Source organism: Sycon ciliatum, chromosome 11 (genome assembly GCF_964019385.1).
Source record: "Sycon ciliatum chromosome 11, ocSycCili1.1, whole genome shotgun sequence".
Lineage (NCBI taxonomy): Eukaryota > Metazoa > Porifera > Calcarea > Leucosolenida > Sycettidae > Sycon > Sycon ciliatum.
This window is the reverse complement of record NC_088653.1, coordinates 7,547,659-7,569,340: the sequence shown is the minus strand read 5'-3', so window position 1 is coordinate 7,569,340 and position 21,682 is coordinate 7,547,659. Positions and strand designations below refer to the sequence as shown.

The 21,682-nt window shown below is 47.2% G+C and overlaps 1 protein-coding gene across 1 annotated transcript in view; it reads left to right on the top strand.

Moving 5' to 3' along the window:
• LOC135827044 (uncharacterized) overlaps positions 1-21,682 on the top strand; it is a 63,054-nt gene that overhangs the window by 29,361 nt on the left and 12,011 nt on the right. Inside the window, exons 6-12 of the mRNA XM_065339566.1 lie at positions 661-867; positions 1,935-3,035; positions 3,427-3,604; positions 3,931-3,991; positions 9,159-9,235; positions 11,657-11,740; positions 19,197-19,257. Coding sequence (XP_065195638.1) covers positions 661-867; positions 1,935-3,035; positions 3,427-3,604; positions 3,931-3,991; positions 9,159-9,235; positions 11,657-11,740; positions 19,197-19,257 — 1,769 coding nt within the window. The remainder of the gene's footprint in view (positions 1-660; positions 868-1,934; positions 3,036-3,426; positions 3,605-3,930; positions 3,992-9,158; positions 9,236-11,656; positions 11,741-19,196; positions 19,258-21,682) is intronic.

Here is a 21,682-nt window from a genome sequence, read left to right as displayed (position 1 = left end):
GCACATCAGAAGTACTTTAGTGGCTGATGTCCAACCAGATCGTTGAAAAATCGATTTCTCCACTTCAGGGCTGCTGATCGCGATCGCGACTTGGTGACTTGGCAGCACCACGGTTACCTTCATAGAAGATGGCTCTGGAGAGGAAAAGGCAGACCAGAAAAAGGTTACAATTATCTTCAGCACCGATTTCAAGGAGAAAGAAATACGGTCTGCTGTAGCCTAGGCCCAAAATAAATCTCACAACACGATTCGCGATTCGAATATTTCAACAACAAAAAAACTCACCTCTGGAGTAACTCCTGTTTGTGGCCCGAGATCGTTCCCTCCCGCGCCTTAAAAAAATCCTGCAGCTGCATCACAGTCCATGTCTCTCTCGGAGACTCTGCTCCTACCAGCAGGAGGTTCAGCACCGCTCGAAGCCATCGCAAACCACTTGAACTAAGCAGAAGACATTCCAAAACAAACCTGAAACACACTGTCAAAGATGCTGTCACGTTCAAAAACTAGCTCGATCGCGAGAGAGGTTGCCCCCGTGCTCGAACCCAGTATAATAAGGGGATCGGTCTATTCCATAAGTTTGACTCGCTCAGTGTCAAATGACACCATTGGCTGTTCTAGGGTTAAAATTAATTAACCCACTGTGTTGATGTTCATGTTCAGAAATCTTGCAAGCAACCCAAAGTGCTCGGGCAGGCAGAGGAAGTACTGGCACAACTGCATGACAACATCCGTGAGCCATTCTCAACAAGTCGGCAGTTCTCTCGACAGCTTTGTGCTGCTAGCCACGTACAGTTTGATGACAATGCAGACAGCATCAACACCGCACAAATCCGTCGATATCGCAAGATCCTCAATGCGTATGGTCTGGTATGTACATACTCTGCAGATAGAGTAATTTCAATTTACTTGCAGTAGATGTATTTCATGTTATGATGTATGTCATCTACGTCATGTACATTTCTAAGGGGTCGTCGCGAAAGTGTTTTATCATCCCTGAAATGAACATCGCTCATTTCTTGCTCGCACACCCTCCACTCCCTATGAAACGAACGTAGCTTGCTATGCTGGATGATGAAAATTGCATGCATGTATATGTAGTCATGTACATATGTATAGTATCGGTCGACTTGTGATTTTTCCCGATTTATTGGAAACTGGTACCCTACCTTTCTGGTGTCCCCCTCACATAGTAGACATTCAGCCAGGTTTATAAAATTTGCACCGGTGCCATGGCAAAATATGTGGAGAAGCAAATCCCAAACCCAGAATGAGATTCTTGAGATTTAAAGTGGGTTTTTGATCCTCAATTCGGCCCAGATCGAACTTTCAAAAGCCAGCGAGACAGTTTCCGAGGAATTGACTGTAGTGTCGGTCGACTTGCGATTTTTGCCCGACCCCCCCCCCCCCCTCCACCCCTCCAACGAATGATGCTCGTCTCAGGGACAACAAAAAAAACTTTTCCAACGACCCTTCTTATTCGTTGGTTTTAGGGAAAGATGCAACCGGTTTGATTTGTTCCTACTTCTTTTACAGCCCATATCTAGAACATTACGATGCCCATCCTGCCATTAGCTGTAGTTTATTATCTATCATTCAGTGCTAGACCAGTTTTTCATCGATACCAAGAGTACATAACCCCCAGAGTGTGCATTGCCGATCCAGCTCTGCATAGGGTCTTGGTCGAGCGGAATCGGATCTTCTGATGTCATGCGTACACTCCACAGCAGCACAAGGCCGGTCTCGAGGCAGGGCACCATTGTTTTTGATAGGAGAGTACCGGCTTTGTTTTGTATTATTTTGGAGGTATTTGGCCTTTTTAATATCCTGTCTGCGCATGCGTGTGGAATGTGTGTGTATCCATGTTTTGGCATATATCGTGCGTCGGCTTACAATTATGTGTGTATGGGTTTGCATTATCGTGTTTTTGTTTCTAGATTGTTTCTTTCTCATCACCTGAGCTGGACGACATCATTGTTAACCGACCCAACTGGTTGCTCTCCAAGGTCATTGGTCTGATATTTGCACCACCTGGGCTTGACGATGAAGTTATGCTCCACTTCAAAGATGGTGTTGCAAAGGTCCAGGAAGTCCTTGACAAGCTTAACAGCTGCGAGGGAGCAGAAGGCCAAGGCCCTCTGCTGCTGCAGATGGTAATACAACTAGGTGTGTTGCTGCAGGAGAAAGAAAGGATCCTGGCACCCAGCCGTCTTCCGACCGCTGACAACTGCCTCGGCCCACTGGCCAAGAAAGATTCATCACCTCGGTCGGCGTGCGCAGGAGTCTCTTTCACGACTCAGCACTGCTTCTCCACTGCTCTAGTTATCAGGCTGCAGACAGAGCTGTACGCCTATTTCCACGAGCTTCACGGCATTCCTGCTGAGCTCTGGAAGAATCTGGTGGTAGTGACTCCAGTCCATTCTACAGCCCGTGGTTGCATCTCCGTCACGGACAGCCTGCGCCAAGCTGTCGCTGTTGTCCATGCGCCCGTTGAAGATACGCTAGATGGCTATTGTCTGCTGGCTCTGTTGCGCAAGGTGTTTGATAGGCTCGCTGCACAGTATAGCCCGGGCACTAATTACTCCACGAGCATCCTCAGCTCTGCTTCCATTCGTCAGCACCTTCGCAAGCCAAGCCACAAGTTTGATTTCGCTGTGTACAATGCAGAGCAAGTCCGAGCGTCCGTAGCGACACAGGATATTCTCTCAACTACCTACAGTTACGATGATCGTGCCCCGCTTCTTCTCGAATGGCCGGTCAACCATGCTTCACTGCTCTCTGCAAAGTCCTCTGAGTCCATCCGAGAAAGCCTTGGTGAGTCCGACCTGCCTGCACTGGCCACCTGCCTGGGCCTTACATCATCATCTTCATCACGTGGGCACAGTAATCATCTACACGCTGCAGCAGCATTGGTCCACAGCTGGGCAGTTACCGACTACCATCACACCTCGACCAAGCTTCACCAGCTGCTAGTGAAATCACCGAACGCCCAGCGCTTTGCAAAGATCTGCAAGGTGCTACGGCAGCATGAAGAACTGGTGAGTGTGATGGCCTGTTGCGCACGCCCCTCTCTCTCAGTCTCTCTCTCAGTCTCCCTCAGTCTCTCTCTCTCTCTCTCTCTCTCTCTCTTTCTCTCTCTCTTTCTCTCTCTCTCTCTGCCCCCTCTCTCTCTCTCTCTCTCTCTCTCAGTCTCTCTCTACTTCTCTGCCTCTCTGCCTATGTGTCTCTGTTGATGTATGCAAGTTGTTCTATCATTTTACTCAACAAAACATCTGTCACCTACCATTACGCAATGCACAATGTATTCTCGGTCGTGTACCTCTCATTGATTTCACTCTCAGTGGTGTGGATGATATTGACACTAGCTGATGTTGATATCAGAGCCATGTTTGTTGCTTGTTTGTATATTTGTTACTCCCCACACTGCAGCTGGCCACCGATTTCCCAGACATATTCCGGAAGCGTCGGGTGCAAGCCGTCCAGCAGGTCTCTGCCGGAGCTATTTTCTCGACTGTTCAGTCAGACTCCGCGGAGAGCGTTCCTTCTGGCAGCCAGTCACACTCTGATCAAGCCAGTCAGTCCACTGCTGCTCGCCAAGATGATGCTGGTAAAGTTGAATGTGCTCAATACAGCATGTGTGCTCCCTGTATGCTGGTGTTAGTTTACTTGTGTGCAAATGTCTACTTCACACTCTCTTGCAACACAACTTGATCTATGGGCTTGCTCAGGTCTCAAAGAGAACTTCAGTTTGCATGGGATTCTATACGAAAAAAGAGAATATTTTTCTCTGTGGATAATGAACACATGACTGGTTAGGTATGTGTTATGCTAACCTTGATGATTTGATACCCATTCCTATAATCGAATACTTCTGCACAGAGACAGGGATAGTTTTAAAATCGGTTTTCTGTTTTTTCCTGTTGAATGTATCAGGCCATGCTGAGCATCACGCTGCTGATGGCAGCTGTGGTATTTTCCTATCCACTTCACCACTGTAAGTTCTACTCATGAATTGCTCAACAATAATAATAATAATATCTTTATTAGGATGACCCAGAGGCTTGTCGCCTATCAAGGGGTTCACCGCTTTGAAGGATGTACATGTACACGTATGAGCTAAAGTGAAAGTAGTGAAAAGTTGTGCAGCGTGAATGCGTTGGGGAGCACACGGGGGGGGGGGGGGGGTTATGTACATGGCGTAGGCATACCGGAGAGCAAAGCACTATGTTTGCAAGTGAGTTTGCGAAGCTCATTCTTGAAAACAATAATGGATGGTTCTGCAGTTAGTCTTGGTGGGAGGCAGTTCCATAAGAGGGAGGTTTGGAAGAGAAACAACGATTTTGATGTGGTCTTTGCTTTAGGGAGAATAATTTTGTTAGGGCGTCTCGCACTCTGCGTGATATTGAAATGGAATGAAGCTAGGCAACGTCGATACTTGAAAATAAATTTGTGCATGGTAACCAAGCTTAAAAACTGCCTGCGGTAAAGAAGGGATTCAATGTTAGCTTTTTTATTAAGATCCTGCTTGGGTGTATTAAAGTCGATTTGGATTTTGCGTTTCCTAAGGTAGGATCTTGCAAACCTGGCCTGGACTCTATCCAGCTCAGTCAAGTCGCTTGAACGAAGACGAAAGGACCACACTACGACGCTATACTCAATCACAGGTCTAACATAGCACTTGTAGAGGAGCATCATGGCCTGCGGTGTAAGACGATGTGCCATGTGACAAAGTAGGCTTACTCTCTGCTTGAATTTGCGACTGATGTCAAGGTAGTGTTGACGGAAGTTTAGGTCTGCACTGAAGCGAACTCCCAGATGTTTGAGGATGTCAATACTGGGAAGAGGTAGACCCTCCATAGTGTAGGTGGCAGATGTTGGTGCTGGTGACGATGCTGCCGCTGGCTTATAACGGAAGCTTAAAATAGAAGTTTTTGAGGGCGAAAACTCTCCGCCTCTTTCCCTGGCCCAGTTTTGACATGCATGAATGTCCGCTTGGATACCAGGACTTGACAGAGAGCCTTTGTACGGCAAAAGTAGAGTGACATCATCCGCAAACAAGAAGGTGTGCGAATGATGTATGGCTTCTGGTAGGTCATTAATGTAGATCACGAACAGTAGAGGAGACAGATGCGATCCCTGGGGAACACCACAGTTGGCAATGAAGTATAGAACCGTTGAATCAGTCCTAGGTAAAGTTCAGTGAAATGTACTGCACCATTTCCAACATAATGAGTCAGCCCGGCCCAGTGAGTGAGATCTCAGACCATGATTGTGCAATGACAGGTATATGTATCATGATCAAGTCCTGACTTGAAGAGGATTGCTTCAATTGTGCTGTACACCACAGTGAGTTGGGAACACGAGGTGTGGAAAACAGGGCAACGTTGATGCAGAAAGTGGGTTTTCCCCTTTGCCCATATACTGTAATTGGTGGATCTGAATTTTCCTCTCCATCCGTAAAAAAGCGGCATCTGACGCCTTTGCATGTGGTCTTTTCATGTAGTCTTTTCATGTGGCATTTTCATGTGGCGGCGTCATCATCCCTAGAAAGCAGAAAGGTCTTATTGAGCTGTGTAGTTCCCAGATCCTCTTTAAAACACCCTTCCCTATTTGAAGTACATAAGCAGAAGAAAGTAAAGATCGCAAATACGCAACAAAACCGGCTATGCAATTGTGTTGAGAAACCCAACCAGTTTAGGACGTTTTGCTTGTACAAGGCCACCACCATGCCTGAGATACCAGGGTGGCAGATGCAGCACGTGACAGTGAGGGTGACTTAGTAAGTATCACAAGCAATGCCTGACAAGGTGCAAACCTCGTTAGCTGCATCTATGTTACCCTCACTACGAATACAGTGTAGTGAGTTGCTAGTGGACAGTGGTTGTCAGAGCAGTTAACTGCATGTAAAGTGCTTCACGCTTGCATCACAGCATTTGTTAACAATGTACACGCTCACTGGTGTCAGCACTGGTCTTGAACTCAGAACCTTGGGATTGGCAGGAAAGCCCACAACCACTCGGCCAAAGTACTGGTCAGTAGGCAGTGGCAATAATTTCCCTTCACTGCTTGCTTAATGACATGACCACTTTTTCGCCCGACCACGTTTTTTTGAAGGCCCTGCAATGCTGCATGGCCTACACCACGGAGTCGTAGGGGGTCATACCACTTCCTGGCTTGCACCAGGGAGCCCTATGCGTAACACATGCAAGTGTGCGTGCATATAGGCCTACCGGTATGGCCTACGACCATGTACACTGTGTGATGCACATCAGCCTCGGAACTTTGCTTTTCCAAAGCGAAGTTTCGGGCGAACATCGATCGTTGAGCGTCCGTTTCAACCAGCTTGGTTCGATAAATTCAACTGGTTGCACTACGACGAGTCGACGGATTCTGTGACCTGCCATTTGTGTTCCTTTGCTGATCAGCAAGGGAAGTTGAAAGCGCCATCGAAGGACTCGGCCTTCATTTCTAAGGCCTTCAAGAATTGGAAAGATGCCACGGAGGGGTTCCGCCGGCACGAAAAGTCGCTGTGTCATATCGACGCTGTCCAGGTGATGCGTGTGCTACCGCAGACTGTCCCGGACGTTGGTGAGGTGCTAAGTCAAGCCCATGCCAAGGAGAAAGCCCTGAATCGGCGAATGTTCGTGAGAATCCTAGAGAACATGAAGTTTTTGGGTCACCAAGGTCTTCCCTTGCGTGGCCACGGCGATGCAGAGTCGAACTTTATCCAACTGCTGCAACTACAGAAGCTACATACTCCCGAGTTGCGTGCTTGGCTGGAGCGACGAGTGGCAAAGTACTGCAGTAGTGTAGGCAGTAGTGTAGGCAGTAGTGTAGGCAGTAGTGCAGGCAGTAGTGTAGGCAGTAGTGTAGGCAGTAGTGTAGGCAGTAGTGTAGGCAGTAGTGTAGGTAGTAGTGTAGGTAGTAGTGAGGAGTGGGGGCAGGACTGAGCAGCGTTGGAGGGAGTGGCGCTGCGAAGGACTAAAGGGACCGTCACTTAATTTTTGCCGACTACCCGCCAAAAAAATCTTTTCGTTTTACGTGTCAGACAATTCCGCGTGCGCCTACGATCACGACTAGCGACTACGTAGTCGACTCGCTACCTTTCACGTCAAGCAATCTGTTCACGCCACGTGGCTGGATATCGATAGCGCGTACAAGCAAACAATACATGATTGAAGACTTGCAAAATAATAATAAATTTTTACAAGTCCAGCTAGGCGCTAGGCCGAGCTGCTACTGAGTCTGTTGTGAGAGTACTGACTCTTTACTCAGTAATGGCAGTTGACTTTATTTTCGGAGAAACACTACTGGAGTGTCATTGTACAGTAGTAAAAAGTAGCAATGAATGGCGATAGCATCTAGGAAGGATCGCTACCCTAACGTGAAGGAAAGGCCTTGCGCGGCTGCTCTACGAAGTGTTGAAGAAAGACTCAAAGTTAGTTGCTGGACGAACAACTCGCTGGTGCCTGAAAACTACTGAATTGGCCCCCAACGATGGTGACTTGGTGTTTGGTGAATCATCAAGCATAGTGTCTTGTAGCAGTGTTCACCGAGGAAGGAGAACGCTCTAGCCGCTGCTGTTGTCCGTTTCATCCACGTTGGGCGTTTTAGTACTCCATGGACACACATTAGCATTCTGAGCGATTGTGGAGCAAACTTCATTATCAGCATTATCAGCAGTATTAACTGTTACTCTTCATCCTACATGTAGATTTGGAGTATACACGGCCTTGTCACGACAGCGACAGCTCAACAGAGTGTTCAAGTGAGAAACATTAATTTCAATTGTTGGTGGACGAACTAGTATCGATATCCAGCCATGTGGCGTGAACAGATTGCTTGACGTGAAAGGTAGCAAGTCGACTACGTAGTCGCTATTCGTGATCGTAGGCGCACGCGGACGTGTCTGACACGTGAAACGAAAAGATTTTTTGGCGGGTAGTCGGCAAAAATTAAGTGACGGTCCCTTTAGTCCTTCGCGCGCTTGTGAGAAGGAGTGCTGGCAGGCGTGTGGGCAGGAGTGTGATCAAAAATGCGAGCAGAGAAGTGAGGGGAGGAGTATGAGCATGTTCAGAAAAGCTGGCAGGAGTGTGATCAAGAATGCGAGCAGAGAAGTGAGGGGAGGAGTATGAGCGTGTTCATAAAGGCTGGCAGGAGTGTGATCAAGAATGCGAGCAGAGAAGTGAGAGGAGGAGTATGAGCATGTTCAGAAAGGCTGGCAGGAGGGTGGGCAGGAGTGTGGGTAGGAGTGTGATCAGGAATGCGCGCAGAGACGTGTGGGCAGGGGAGTGTGGGCAGGGAGTGTGGGCAGAGAAGTGTGGGCAGAGAAAAGAGGGCAGGGAGTGTGGGCAGAGAAGGGTGGGCAGGAGAGTGTGGGCAGGAGTGTGATCAGGAAAGCGCGCAGAGAAGTGTGGGCAGAGAAGTATGGGCAGGGAAGTGTGGGCGGGGGAGTGTGGGCAGGGGAGTGTGGGCAGGGGAGTGTGGGCAGGGGAGTGTGAGCAGGGGAGTGTGGGCAGAGTGTACACTGTTCTTCTGAAAGGGGGTCAACTGGGGAAGCTAGGTCCGCTCACACTGTGGCCAGTAATTGTGTGGGTGCACTTACCAAGGATGGCATAATGTCAGCCAGTAAACACATATCCGTGAACCCGGAGCCATGGTAGAGAAGTGTGGGTAGGGGAGTGTGGGCAGGGGAGCGTGGGCAGGGGAGTGTGGGCAGGGAGTGTGGGTAGAGAAGTGTGGGCAGGGGAGTGTGGGCAGAGAAGTGTGGGCGGGGGAGAGTGTGGGCAGAGAAGTATGGGCTGGGAGTGTGGGCAGGGAGTGTGGGCTGGGAGTGTGGGCTGGGAGTGTGGGCAGGGGCAGCGTGGGCAAAGTGTGCAGACAGGAGTGTGGGCAGGAGTTTGGGCATTGGCAAGAGTATGAGCAGGAATGCGTGCAGGAGTACGGCTAGCAATGTGGGCAGCTACATGTGTTTGTGCAAGTATCAAATTTTGTCATCAAATGGTTAGTATGTTCCATGTTTGTTCATTTTGAATGTGTTTGTGGGTTTGTATGTGTGTGTGTGCGTGTGTGTGTGTGTGTGTGTGTGTGTGTGTGTGTGTGTGTGTGTGTGTGTGTGTGTGTGTGTGTGTGTGTGTGTGCGTGTGCGAGTGTATCTACAGCCATGCCATGTGGTCAACGGACGAACGCATTGCAAACCTGTACGAAGAGGATGAAGCGGAGCTCTCTGAAGAAACAGGTGCGTTATTCCTTTTAACATAAGACTGCTCTCTTTATCCTGTTCTCATCTATCTGCAGTCAACTGCCCTTCAATTTGTGTGCTGTTACCATTGTTGTCTTAGTCTGTCTGTATGCTATATACATACACGAAAACACACAAAAATACATACCTTCTTGCTCTACCTTCTTGCTTTATATAGATACACTGGCTTATACTTCATTCCATATTCACCCTCATGCAATTGGCCATCTACAGGCATAGTGGATATTGCTAGATATTCACCGCTTATATTCACCACTTTTCGATACTTACTGTAAAGAGAGCAGTACTCGGTGCTGCGCTTGATTTCTCTTCAGTCAGCGCACCGGAGATGGCGAGTGCCGTAGGACATTTCTACGCTAACTTCTGCAAACAGGACTTTTCTGAGTACAAATGAAATCGGCATGTGACCAGGTGGTGGCAAGTCATCAGCCAGCGAGCAAACAAGGTTTTGTTCGCTCGGCATGTCGATGGATTGCGGATCGAGCGGCAAGCAAGGAATTTCGTTTGTATTCAGAAATGTTCTGCTTATGGACGTTGGCGTAGAACCATTCTAGGGCACGCAACAGCTCCGGAGCGCTGCCTGGAAAGAAAATATGGGAGGGCAGAATCGCTTAGATTGCTGTCTATTAACCGACTCCCGAAAATGATGCTCACAGATTGGTCAAATCTTCTCATCGAAACGGGGACGATGATTGGCTCACGTAAAGCACGAGCGTGCTCTTTAAGGTGATTGGCTTGAGTGTGTTCTTCAAGGTCGTCAAGTTCCGTGCCACATGCACCAGTACGTGTCCATGATCTGTCCTAACACACTTGAACTAGATTCTGTCAAGAACACGTCGCTCTCCGATTCATGCAAGAACATGTCAGCCTGTAGTGAAGTAACAACGACTTACGTTAGTTCTGCGTACATGTTCATGTATGACCAACGTGACTCGTTTGTTCAGCTGTAGGGATAACTGTTTTCTGATGATCGCTTAGTGCGTGAAACGCGGAGTTAAAATACTATCTTTGTCCTCTTATTGTCTGAACCCGCTCTGCCTCTCGGTATTGAGCACTCTCTTGGACAGCCTGGAACCTCTCTGTTTGACAGACATATTCATAAATAGGAACAGCACACTAATTAAAGGACAGTTGACCGCTGATAGATGTGAACCGGATAACGAGAGAAGTCTAGAAATACTGACTGAGAACAGAATGTTTTAAATGGAAAGAAGACGGTATGCACGAGGATTACAAGGACGGGTCACGATGCAGAACAGCGCTTCTTATTGAAGTACGTGGGATGGTCAGATTAATTCCTGGACCGCGCCCGCTGGTAAAAATCCTCGCGTGGAAGCACGTAGTAGTGAGGGGAAAAACCAAGTGCATGTCCCCAATGGTGATTGTATGGCATCATAAAAGCAGGCAAATCACATCATAGCAAAATTTAATTTGAAAAAGCAAGATTGATGTGCACAGAAATGAAGGTTGGGAGGGCAAGGACCCTGAGGAGACTCAAACCTGATCGGGGAAGCCAGGAAAAGAAACAACGATAAAGAACACATTAGATGCCATACTTGCAACCGAAAAATATTGCCCGAGACAATTTTCATTACCTACCTCGCTGCGCTTGCCTGTCCAGAAATTTAATGCCCTTCTTTCGAAAGTGCTTGACTTATGCTGAGTGCATGAGTCAATGGTGTGTGACTTATCACAAGTGTGTGGATTAATCGTGTGTGACTAACCATGAGTAGCGAGATCACCAACCTCATTGCACACCTATCCCATATGTGTATGCCTAAGTGTAGGAGTATTGAAGCAATCTCGTTATTGTCAGCTGTAAAAACTGTGGCTTCATTCATAGAAAGGTCAACCAGAGTGTTGTGACAGCATGCATTTTTAGGCGAATGCACAACTTAAAAACTTGATGTCGATAAGGACGCTTTCAACCGATAAAAAAGGCAAGAATAGTATCAGTAAGGCAGACATTACGAAACAAAAAGAAGAGAATAATATGATGAATCTAAATGCAAAATTTCCTGATCATTTTTCATGACCCACTCATCATGGAAAGCTATTATCTCCTCGTCGCTTATTTAAAGTAGAATGTGTTCAATACATCATGTGTGCTCTCTGTATGCTACTGCTAGTTTACTTACTTGTGTGCAAATGTCTACTTCACACTATCTTGCAACACAACTTGATCTATGGGCTTACTCAGGTCTCAAAGAGAACTTCAGTTTGCATGGGATTCTATACGAAAAAAAGAATTATTTCCCCTGTGGATAATGAACACATGACTGGTTAGATATGTGGGTTATGCTGACCTTTAGCATTTAATACACATTCCTAAAATCGAATATTTCTGCACCGAGACATGGATATTTTTTAAATTCACTTCCTCTACTGTTCAATCAGACTCGGTGGAGAACGTTCCTTCGAACAGCCAGTCACACTCTGATCAAGCCAGTCAGTCCACTGCTGCTCGCCAAGATGCTGCTGGTAAAGTAGAATGTGCTCAATACACCATGTGTGCTCCCTGTATGCTAGTGTTAGTTTACTTGTGTGCAAATGTCTACTTCACACTATCTTGCAACACAACTTGAGCCTCTAGATCGGAAAAGAGGTTTTTTTCTATTTTTCTTGTTTGGTATTGTATTGGTTTAGTTGAATTGGGTATCTCAACACTACAATAAGTACAACTTGCGAACATACACGCTTATGTAGTTTCACGCAGTACTGAGAAAATGCATTTTAAAGCTGTGTGGTTTCCGCATAAAGTGATGTATAACTCACTTTTTGCCAGCTAACTGGCCTCTCTGCCTACACCGCAGACACACCCACACACAACAGAAAGATACAGATCACAGTAGTAGTGTGGTCTTTGTTCTCTCACGGTGGAAGATGGAAGAGCTTAGCGTAGTGTATAGATGAGCATGAAGAAGGGCATGCCACCTCACGCATATACATTGTACACATATGTACCAGACCAACATAATGCAAAAAGTGAACCAATGTGGCGAATGGGGCCGCCGGATAATTAACCAGCCCGAAGCTGGCGGAAAAAACCTCAGGACCCCGGCGGAGGCACAACCCTGAGGAAAAACCGGTTAGAATAACCCCATAAGATAAATGAACAAAACGTAGCCTGCAGAACCTATCCGGAAGTGAGAATAAAGGGGAGGGCGGGTGGGAAACTACAACGAAAAGAGAAAGACCACAATGAAGAGAAAAGTTTGAGAACACTGACAAAAAAACAGCTGACGCAATCCTGGTGCCGTAACTATGGTGAAAATGCTGGCAAAAAATACATTTTTCGTTTCATTCGCTATGCTCAGCCAACGAAAAATACCACTTTTTGCCAGCTAGCTGGCCTCTGCGTACACCGCAGACACACCCACACACAACAGAAAGATACAGATCACAGTAGTAGTGTGGTCTTTGTTCACTCACGACGGAAAGGATAGCCGACCCGATAGTCACTGGTGCAATATATCGTCAGACACCGACAGCATGTCCTTGAGGGAACAGCCTACACATACATGTTCTTACATGTGGATGACTTCCAACCCCCTTGCCGCTGAAGAAGGCGCTCTGGCACGCCAGCATTGGCCACTGCCGTCGCTCCCCCCCCCCCCCCCGACCGGAGACTGTGAGTGCTATACCCTGTGGGGTCTTCACCTACGCGGGCGAGAGCTGTGTGGATCAATTCGCGCGCCCTGGCGTATGTCATCTTTCCCCGCAGACATGGCTGGTGGGTTGCTGCAGAGACCTTGCCAAAGAGAGGTTGAGTGGGTACATGCCGCGCTCTCTCCAAGAAACCCTCTATGACCGACACAGGACATGGTGTAGTGGCCTGCTGCTCCAGTCGGCTCACCATGACCACATCGCCCTGGCGCAACTGGTCGTTCTTGCGTTGTCGCAGGTGTAGGGACATATGCGTGCCGCAAATGGAGATATCCTGAGGCGTGAGGTGTTGTAAATCGTCCCAGCGAAGCAGAGCAGTTAAGCCGAGGACAAACAACGCTGCGGTTTGCCAGTCCTGCAACGGGGCGGTAGGGATAGCCAGTGTGGCGACGACCTTGTTGAACACCACCGACCTCAAGGGTGAGCGGCGATTGATTGGTCGGGCACAAAGACGTCTTGCAGCAGTGAGCAATTGTCTCACCACCCTATGTTGTGTGGGATCCTGGCAATCCGCCTTACAATGCACCCAGTGCAATGCCGCCACAAATTGGTTTAGTGACCCCATGGTGACTGCAAAAACTTGACGATGTATAAGCACACGCTGGTGGGTGCTGCTGGGAATGACGTAACTTGACACGGTACGGCCCACTTTTCCCATCGGTGTAACGCGCGCTGGTACGCAGACGCAGTGGAGCTAGCAACATCCTTCCAAATCACTGTCCTTAGCAGGTCCGCCAGAGGTTTCAGGGACGGTTGTGTCACAGCGTCCACCTCGACCCAGAACGCGGACGGGCCTGACAAGAATGACACACGGAGAAGCAAAAATAGGCAGAAACATGCAACCCAGTCAGCAAAAAAACAACAACCACCATGGGTCCTCATTAATGGCCATCGTAAACGGGTCCCATGCATGATAGCAGCTCATTCCGTAGGCTTCCGAGCCACAAACAAACCCGACCCAGCAGACAACAGCATCCCGTAACACATTGTCCCCTTGGGCAAACACATGCACAACCTACCCACGAAGTGGGGATGACCAACCCGCTCCCAGGGAGCTCCAGGCCTGCCTCTCATTGGCATGCAGATAACCCAGTGTCCCGTCGCACATTGTCCCCTTGGGAAAACACATGCACAACCTGCCCACCAGGTGGGAATGACACACACGCTCCCAGGGAGCTCACGCTCTGCCTCCCATAGGCATGCAGATCACCAAGTGTTGCACACCTTTGCTCCCAGGGAGCCTCACACAAACATGCATGCCCTCCATAGACTGTAGTGACAGCACTCCGCTAGCACCCATTTGCGCATAGGATCAAGCCCAGCCCATATAAATCTACACCATTGCTTTCCAAGACAAGAAAAAATCCAATAACTATGCCTCCTCCAAGTCTAATGTGAACATAAAGCACTCGGACTGAAATAACTGGGGAATAACACGAAGATCTTCAAAAGAGAAACGCATATCAGCTAGGAATTGATTAACATACCGCAGATAAATATTAGGCGGAGCTTCCCATTTTTCATTGGAACCACACCCAAAGGACTGACCACAACTAAGCTGGCCAGTGGGGCTTCCTCAACGGCACCCGACAAACATAAATCCCGGACATTGGAGGACACAAACTCAGCATTGGAGAAAACAGCAAGGGGAATTACAGATGACCTTTGGAGGAGGAAGGGCAGTGAAACACAAAAAATATCCACACCCAATAATCTTCAATACAAACTCTGACACGCCAATACCACGCCAAAAACTAACACATGGCTTAAGCCGCCCGTGCACACTTATCTTATTGTGGGTGCTGGGCTGGCATGAGGGCTGCTGCCGCTGGTGAAGCACTAAGCATACTGGGGCCGCCGAATTGCCCATTGGCTGCTCCACCAAATCACGGTTGGTGTTGCCATGGACCACGCTGCTGGCTGGGGCATACTCTGGCCATGTGACCCACCTGTCCATAGGCATAGCAGGTGACTCCCACAGAGCCCAGAACTCTGCCTCCGTCTCTGAACGCCCCGAAGCCAGTGTTTCTTCGGCCGAACTGTGCAGGCGGCCGTGACATATACTGCTGGCTGGGGGTGCGAATATTCCGCTCCTGATGCTCCCGCGTGCTATCAGGACGTGCTGCTATCCGCCGTGCTGTTGCAGCCGCCTCAGCAATCCTCTTGTCATCTGCCATCCCGTCACGCAGCACCCCGTTTTCATAAACTTCGACTATTTTCCAATCGTAAGCGTCCGCAATCCGGAGATGCTTCTGGCGGAGGGTCAGGGTCGCCTTACTTTTTTCTAGGTATGCAGCCGCGTCATGACCTGATGGCAGTTGAGTGAGCGCTCCCTCCACGCCATCAAGCACAGTTTGGTTTACGTCGAATTGTTTTTACAGGCCAGCTTGCTTCAACGTGACCTGGTTCGACTTGGAGGCTGCCAGCTCAGCCCGCGCAGCCCTCGTCTCTCTCTTGACATCCTGGATCTCCTCTGACAGCTGTCCGAAGGCCTGCGCGAAACAAGCTGGCGGGGCGCCGGCAACCTCCGGGGAATCCACCATGACAGGATCCAGAGTAGGTACTTGCTCCTCGACGTTGCCAGCATGGATACGCTTTCGGGCCGTGCCGACAGCTCCAGGTGAGGCGGACCGGGTCCGCTTTTTCTGGGTGGAACTGGGATATGAACCAGGGGCGCAAGCGAAACGCTTGCCAGCGAGTTTTTACTTCTCGTTTGTGGCATGGTCAAACTCTTCCACGGACGAACAAAAATGCAAACTACAACGAAAAGAGAAAGACCACGATGAAGAGAAAAGTTTGAGAACACTGACAAAAAACAGCTGACGCAATCCTGGTGCCGTAACTATGGTGAAAATGCTGGCAAAAAAATACATTTTTCGTTTCATTCACTACGCTCAGCCAACGAAAAATAACACTTGTTGAAACACCTATAACTCTGTGAAACATGACAATTTTAGACCTAGGTGTTTTTACAGTGATCAGCTGGGATACAGCAATGCCAGGGTATAGATCACTCAAAATGCTCAAAAATGACATAAGCCACCTTTTTGAATTTAGAGGCTCATTTGATCTATGAGCTTGCTCAGGTCTCAAAGAGAACTTCAGTTTGCATGAGATTCTGTACGAAAAAAAGAGTAATTGTCTCTGTGGATAGTGAATACATGACAAGTAGAAGAGTCATTGTCTCTGTGGATAGTGAATACATGACAAGTAGAAGAGTAATTGTCTCTGTGGATAGTGAATACATGACAAGTAGAAGAGTAATTGTCTCTGTGGATAGTGAATACATGACAAGTAGAAGAGTCATTGTCTCTGTGGATAGTGAATACATGACAAGTAGAAGAGTAATTGTCTCTGTGGATAGTGAATACATGACAAGTAGAAGAGTAATTGTCTCTGTGGATAGTGAATACATGACAAGTAGAAGAGTAATTGTCTCTGTGGATAGTGAATACATGACAAGTAGAAGAGTGATTGTCTCTGTGGATAGTGAATACATGACAAGTAAAAGAGTCATTGTCTCTGTGGATAGTGAATACATGACAAGTAGAAGAGTCATTGTCTCTGTGGATAGTGAATACATGACAAGTAGAAGAGTAATTGTCTCTGTGGATAGTGAATACATGACAAGTAGAAGAGTAATTGTCTCTGTGGATAGTGAATACATGACAAGTAGAAGAGTAATTGTCTCTGTGGATAGTGAATACATGACAAGTAGAAGAGTAATTGTCTCTGTGGATAGTGAATACATGACAAGTAGAAGAGTCATTGTCTCTGTGGATAGTGAATACATGACAAGTAGAAGAGTAATTGTCTCTGTGGACAGTGAATACATGACAAGTAGACGAGTAATTGTCTCTGTGGATAGTGAATACATGACAAGTAGAAGAGTCATTGTCTCTGTGGATAGTGAATACATGACAAGTAGAAGAGTCATTGTCTCTGTGGATAGTGAATACATGACAAGTAGAAGAGTAATTGTCTCTGTGGATAGTGAATACATGACAAGTAGAAGAGTCATTGTCTCTGTGGATAGTGAATACATGACAAGTAGAAGAGTCATTGTCTCTGTGGATAGTGAATACATGACAAGTAGAAGAGTAATTGTCTCTGTGGATAGTGAATACATGACAAGCAGAAGAGTAATTGTCTCTGTGGATAGTGAATACATGACAAGTAGAAGAGTCATTGTCTCTGTGGATAGTGAATACATGACAAGTAGAAGAGTAATTGTCTCTGTGGATAGTGAATACATGACAAGTAGAAGAGTAATTGTCTCTGTGGATAGTGAATACATGACAAGTAGAAGAGTCATTGTCTCTGTGGATAGTGAATACATGACAAGTAGAAGAGTAATTGTCTCTGTGGATAGTGAATACATGACAAGTAGAAGAGTAATTGTCTCTGTGGATAGTGAATACATGACAAGTAGAAGAGTCATTGTCTCTGTGGATAGTGAATACATGACAAGTAGAAGAGTCATTGTCTCTGTGGATAGTGAATACATGACAAGTAGAAGAGTAATTGTCTCTGTGGATAGTGAATACATGACAAGTAGAAGAGTCATTGTCTCTGTGGATAGTGAATACATGACAAGTAGAAGAGTCATTGTCTCTGTGGATAGTGAATACATGACAAGTAGAAGAGTAATTGTCTCTGTGGATAGTGAATACATGACAAGTAGAAGAGTAATTGTCTCTGTGGATAGTGAATACATGACAAGTAGAAGAGTCATTGTCTCTGTGGATAGTGAATACATGACAAGTAGAAGAGTCATTGTCTCTGTGGATAGTGAATACATGACAAGTAGAAGAGTAATTGTCTCTGTGGATAGTGAATACATGACAAGTAGAAGAGTCATTGTCTCTGTGGATAGTGAATACATGACAAGTTAGGAATGTGTTTTATGCTTACCTTTTATGAAATCAGTTTATAATTTATACCCATTCCTATAATCAAATTTTTTCTGCACAGAGACATAATAATAATAATAATAATAGCACATTTCGCGTAGTAGAGCACTAAATAAAGAAATTCAGTGTTTTTTCCGCTTCTGTCTTGTGAGCATCATCAGCTAGGTGTAGTAGCTGCTGATACCGATTTCTCGCCGGGTGTCGAGCTGCACAGTTTCCTCCAGTCTGTCTTGTCTGCTGCTTGCTGTCGGCACCTGGAAAGGTCTTCCATGGTCTTCATTGGCACACCCAGCTTATTCAGCTGAGCAACCAGACTTGTGGCCAGTGTCAACCTTGGCCGTCCACGAGGTGCTTTGTTGCCCTTGTCAAAATAGCCGCTCATGGCTACTTGCGGTGGCGTGTCCGTGTCCATCCGTAGCACATGACCGGTCATTCGTAGTCGCCTACATGCAACTGTGTCTGATATAGGGTTGCTCTTGGTTCTGCGGTATAGGTCGTCGTTTGAAATTGTGTCTGGGTATCGTATTCCAAGGAGTGATCGCATTTGACGCCGGTGGAATGCGTCTGCCTTGGCCATTGCTGTTGACGATAATCCCCAGGTCTCGCAATTGTACAGGAATGTCGGCAGTACGATAGCGTTGTACAGGCGTAAGCGTGTCTTCTCCGCTACTTTATCTCTACGCAGCCATAGGGCGTACAGCTGGCCAAACACGCGAGAGGCAAGTTCCATCCTGCGCCGAACATCCTCTTCCTCCCCCATCAAGGAGCCAAGCTGCCTAGATGTCCGCCAGCTCTCGGAATCAGGTGACACACGGATCCACTCTGTTTTATCTGGATTTACTTTTAATGACCAATCGTGCAGTGTGTCTGCTATTACAGGCAGAGCATTCTCAAGCCACAGCCTGCAGGTTGAATAATAGGAGATGTCATCTGCATAACCCGTCTCTGGTGGTAGACTTGCGTCGCCAGCAGGGCGGGGCGCGAGACGAGTTCTGCATTCCTGTAGTGCAGCCTCCAGATAGCAGATGAAGAGAACTGGGCTGAGACTGTCGCCTTGTGGTGTTCCAATAGTGCTCTCAAACGGTTCAGCTGTGGCACTTGCAACCTTAACAGTGATAGTTGTGTTGTGGAGTAGGTGGTGGATGAGACATGTGCAATCTGGATTGGTGATTGCAGACATCACCTCCAGCAGCTTCAGGCGGTTAATCGTATCGAAGGCCTTGGACATGTCCAGGCCTAGAATGTGAAATTGCTGTCGGTAACGAATGGCTCTTGCAGCGATCCACCGCTGGGTCCAGCACAGAGACATGGATAGTTTTTATATGCTGTTTTCTGTTCTTTCCTGTTGAATGTATCAGGCCATGCTGACCATCTAGCTGGTGATGGAAGCTGCGGTATTGTCCTATCCACTTCACCACTGTAAGTTCTATTCATGCATTGCTGAACAATGAAGTATAGAACCGTTGAATCAGTCCTAGGTAACATTCAGTGAAATGTACTGCACCATTTCCAGCATAATGAGTCAGGCCGGCCCAGTGAGTGAGTTCTCAGACCATGATTGTGCAATGGCAGATATATGTACCATGATCAAGTCCTGACTTGAAGAGGATTGCTTTAATTGTGCCGTACACCACAGGTAGTTGGGAACACGAGGTGTGGAAAACAGGGCAACATTGATGCAGAAAGTGGGTTTTCACCTTTGCCCGTAAACTGTAATTGGTGAATCTGAGTTTTCCTCTCCATCCGTAAAGAAGCGGCATCTGACGACTTTTCATGCTGTCTTTTCATGTGGTCTTTTCATGTGGTCTTTTCATGTAGTCTTTTCTTGTGGTCTTTTCATGTGGTCTTTTCATGTGGCATTTTCATGTGGTCTTTTCATGTAGGCTTTTCCTGTGGTATTTTCATGTGGTCTTCTCATGTAGTCTTTTCATGTGGTCTTTTCATGTGGCATTTTCATGTGGTCTTTTCATGTAGTCTTTTCATGTGGTATTTTCAGGTGGTCTTTTCATGTGGTCTTTTAATGCGGTATTTTCATGTGGTCTTTTCATGTAGTCTTTTCATGTGGTATTTTCATGTTGTCTTTTCATGTAGTTTTTTCATGTGGTCATTTCATGTGGTCTTTTCATGTGGTATTTTCATGTGGTCTTTTCATGTGGTTTTTTCAAGTGGTCTTTTCATGTGGTCTTTTCATGTAGTCTTTTCATGTGGTATTTTCATGTGGTCTTTTCATGTGGTCTTTTTTTTAAATTTTATTTCTGGATTCCCGAAAGGCCGAGGCCTAAGTCGAGGGGTCTCCGTTCATGGCTTACTGGGAATATATCTGCAAAAGCGTTCATGTTGTCTTTTCATGTAGCCTTTTCATGTGGTCTTTTCATGCGGCGGCATCATCCCTAGAAACCAGAAAGGTCTTATTGAGCTGTGTAGTTCCCAGATCCTTTTAAAACACATTTCCCTATTTTGAGGATCATCAGAAGAAAGTAAAGATCGCAGACGCGCAACACAACCGTTTATAGAATTGTGTTGAGAAACACAACCAGTCTAGGAAGTTTCGCTTGTACAAGGCCACCACCATGCCTGAGATACCAGGGTGGCAGATGCAGTGCGTGACAGCGAAGGTGACTTAGTAAGTATCACATGCAATGCCCGACAAGGTGCAAACCTCGTTAGCTGCCTCTATGTTACCCTCACTTCAAATACAGTCAGGGCTCACCCCGACCATACAAAATTCGAAAAGCGTCGACCACCATTTTGAAAACATGGCGATGCCGCGGAGGCCAGAGTGTGTGCAGTCATAGCGGCTACGCACCCGAGTTCATGCTCCTCGATGTACAGCGATGTACAGTCTAGTCGTAAAATACCGGTATCTTACGACTCCCTGGTCTACTCTGTACAGCGAAGGGCCAGTGCCGAAGCGAATCTTGTTGTTTGATGTCGGGAAAGACACGCGGAGAAGACGTCCTTTCTCCAAGCCATCTTGGTCATTTTTCTCAATCCGCTGGAGGGTGTCGACCAAGATATGTCCGTAAGGTACTGGTGAACTGGAGTCCTGGCATCTACAAGAATTTGCCGCGCCTAGCTAACCAATGGTGTCTGTAGAACTCAGCATTTTCGGATCGCGACTCGGCACACCCTTTTCTGTTTGGCCTCGCAGATTTCACGCTGCGAGTGGGGAGTTTTCTGGCCACAAATGTACACTTAGTCATGACCATGATGAGAGGTGACTGGTATGATCCCTGACTGGCACGAGTCCTTAGCTTGAGTCAACACGAAGGTAAACTCTTCACTTGGAACGCTTGCTGTCTCTCTGTTGCACTTCCCGATATGCGCACGGCTGCCAGTTTTTGTTGGTGCGCGCGGCGACGCACGGCCGACCTTGATATCTTCAAAAAAGTAGAACAGCGGTTCTCCTTGGCTGATTCTCACCATCGATAGCTCATTTTCAAGGTCTTGGAATTCTCTATCGGTTTACCGTCCCTGGTTTTTAATTTTCCCTTCATTCACTTGTTTGCACGCCTTCGCGTTTGAGTGATTTAACCATCCGATCTCAGCCAAACGAAGGCCAACTCGAAAAAAGACGGTAACCCTCCAAAGACACACTTTCTGAACACGAATCCACAATCGCCTAATGTCTAAAACCAACGAATACAGCCAAGTTCCACTCAGAAAACACCCCACAATTGCAGGAAACAGCCCGTTTTGCCGTGCGCTGAATGGTCAAATCCAAATGAGCGTTATTGACGCTTTGTACGGTCGTGGTGAGCCCTGACAGTGTAGTCAGTAGCCATTTAACCGTGGTTGTCAGAGCAGTTATAACTGCATGTAAAGTGCTTCACGCTTGCATCAC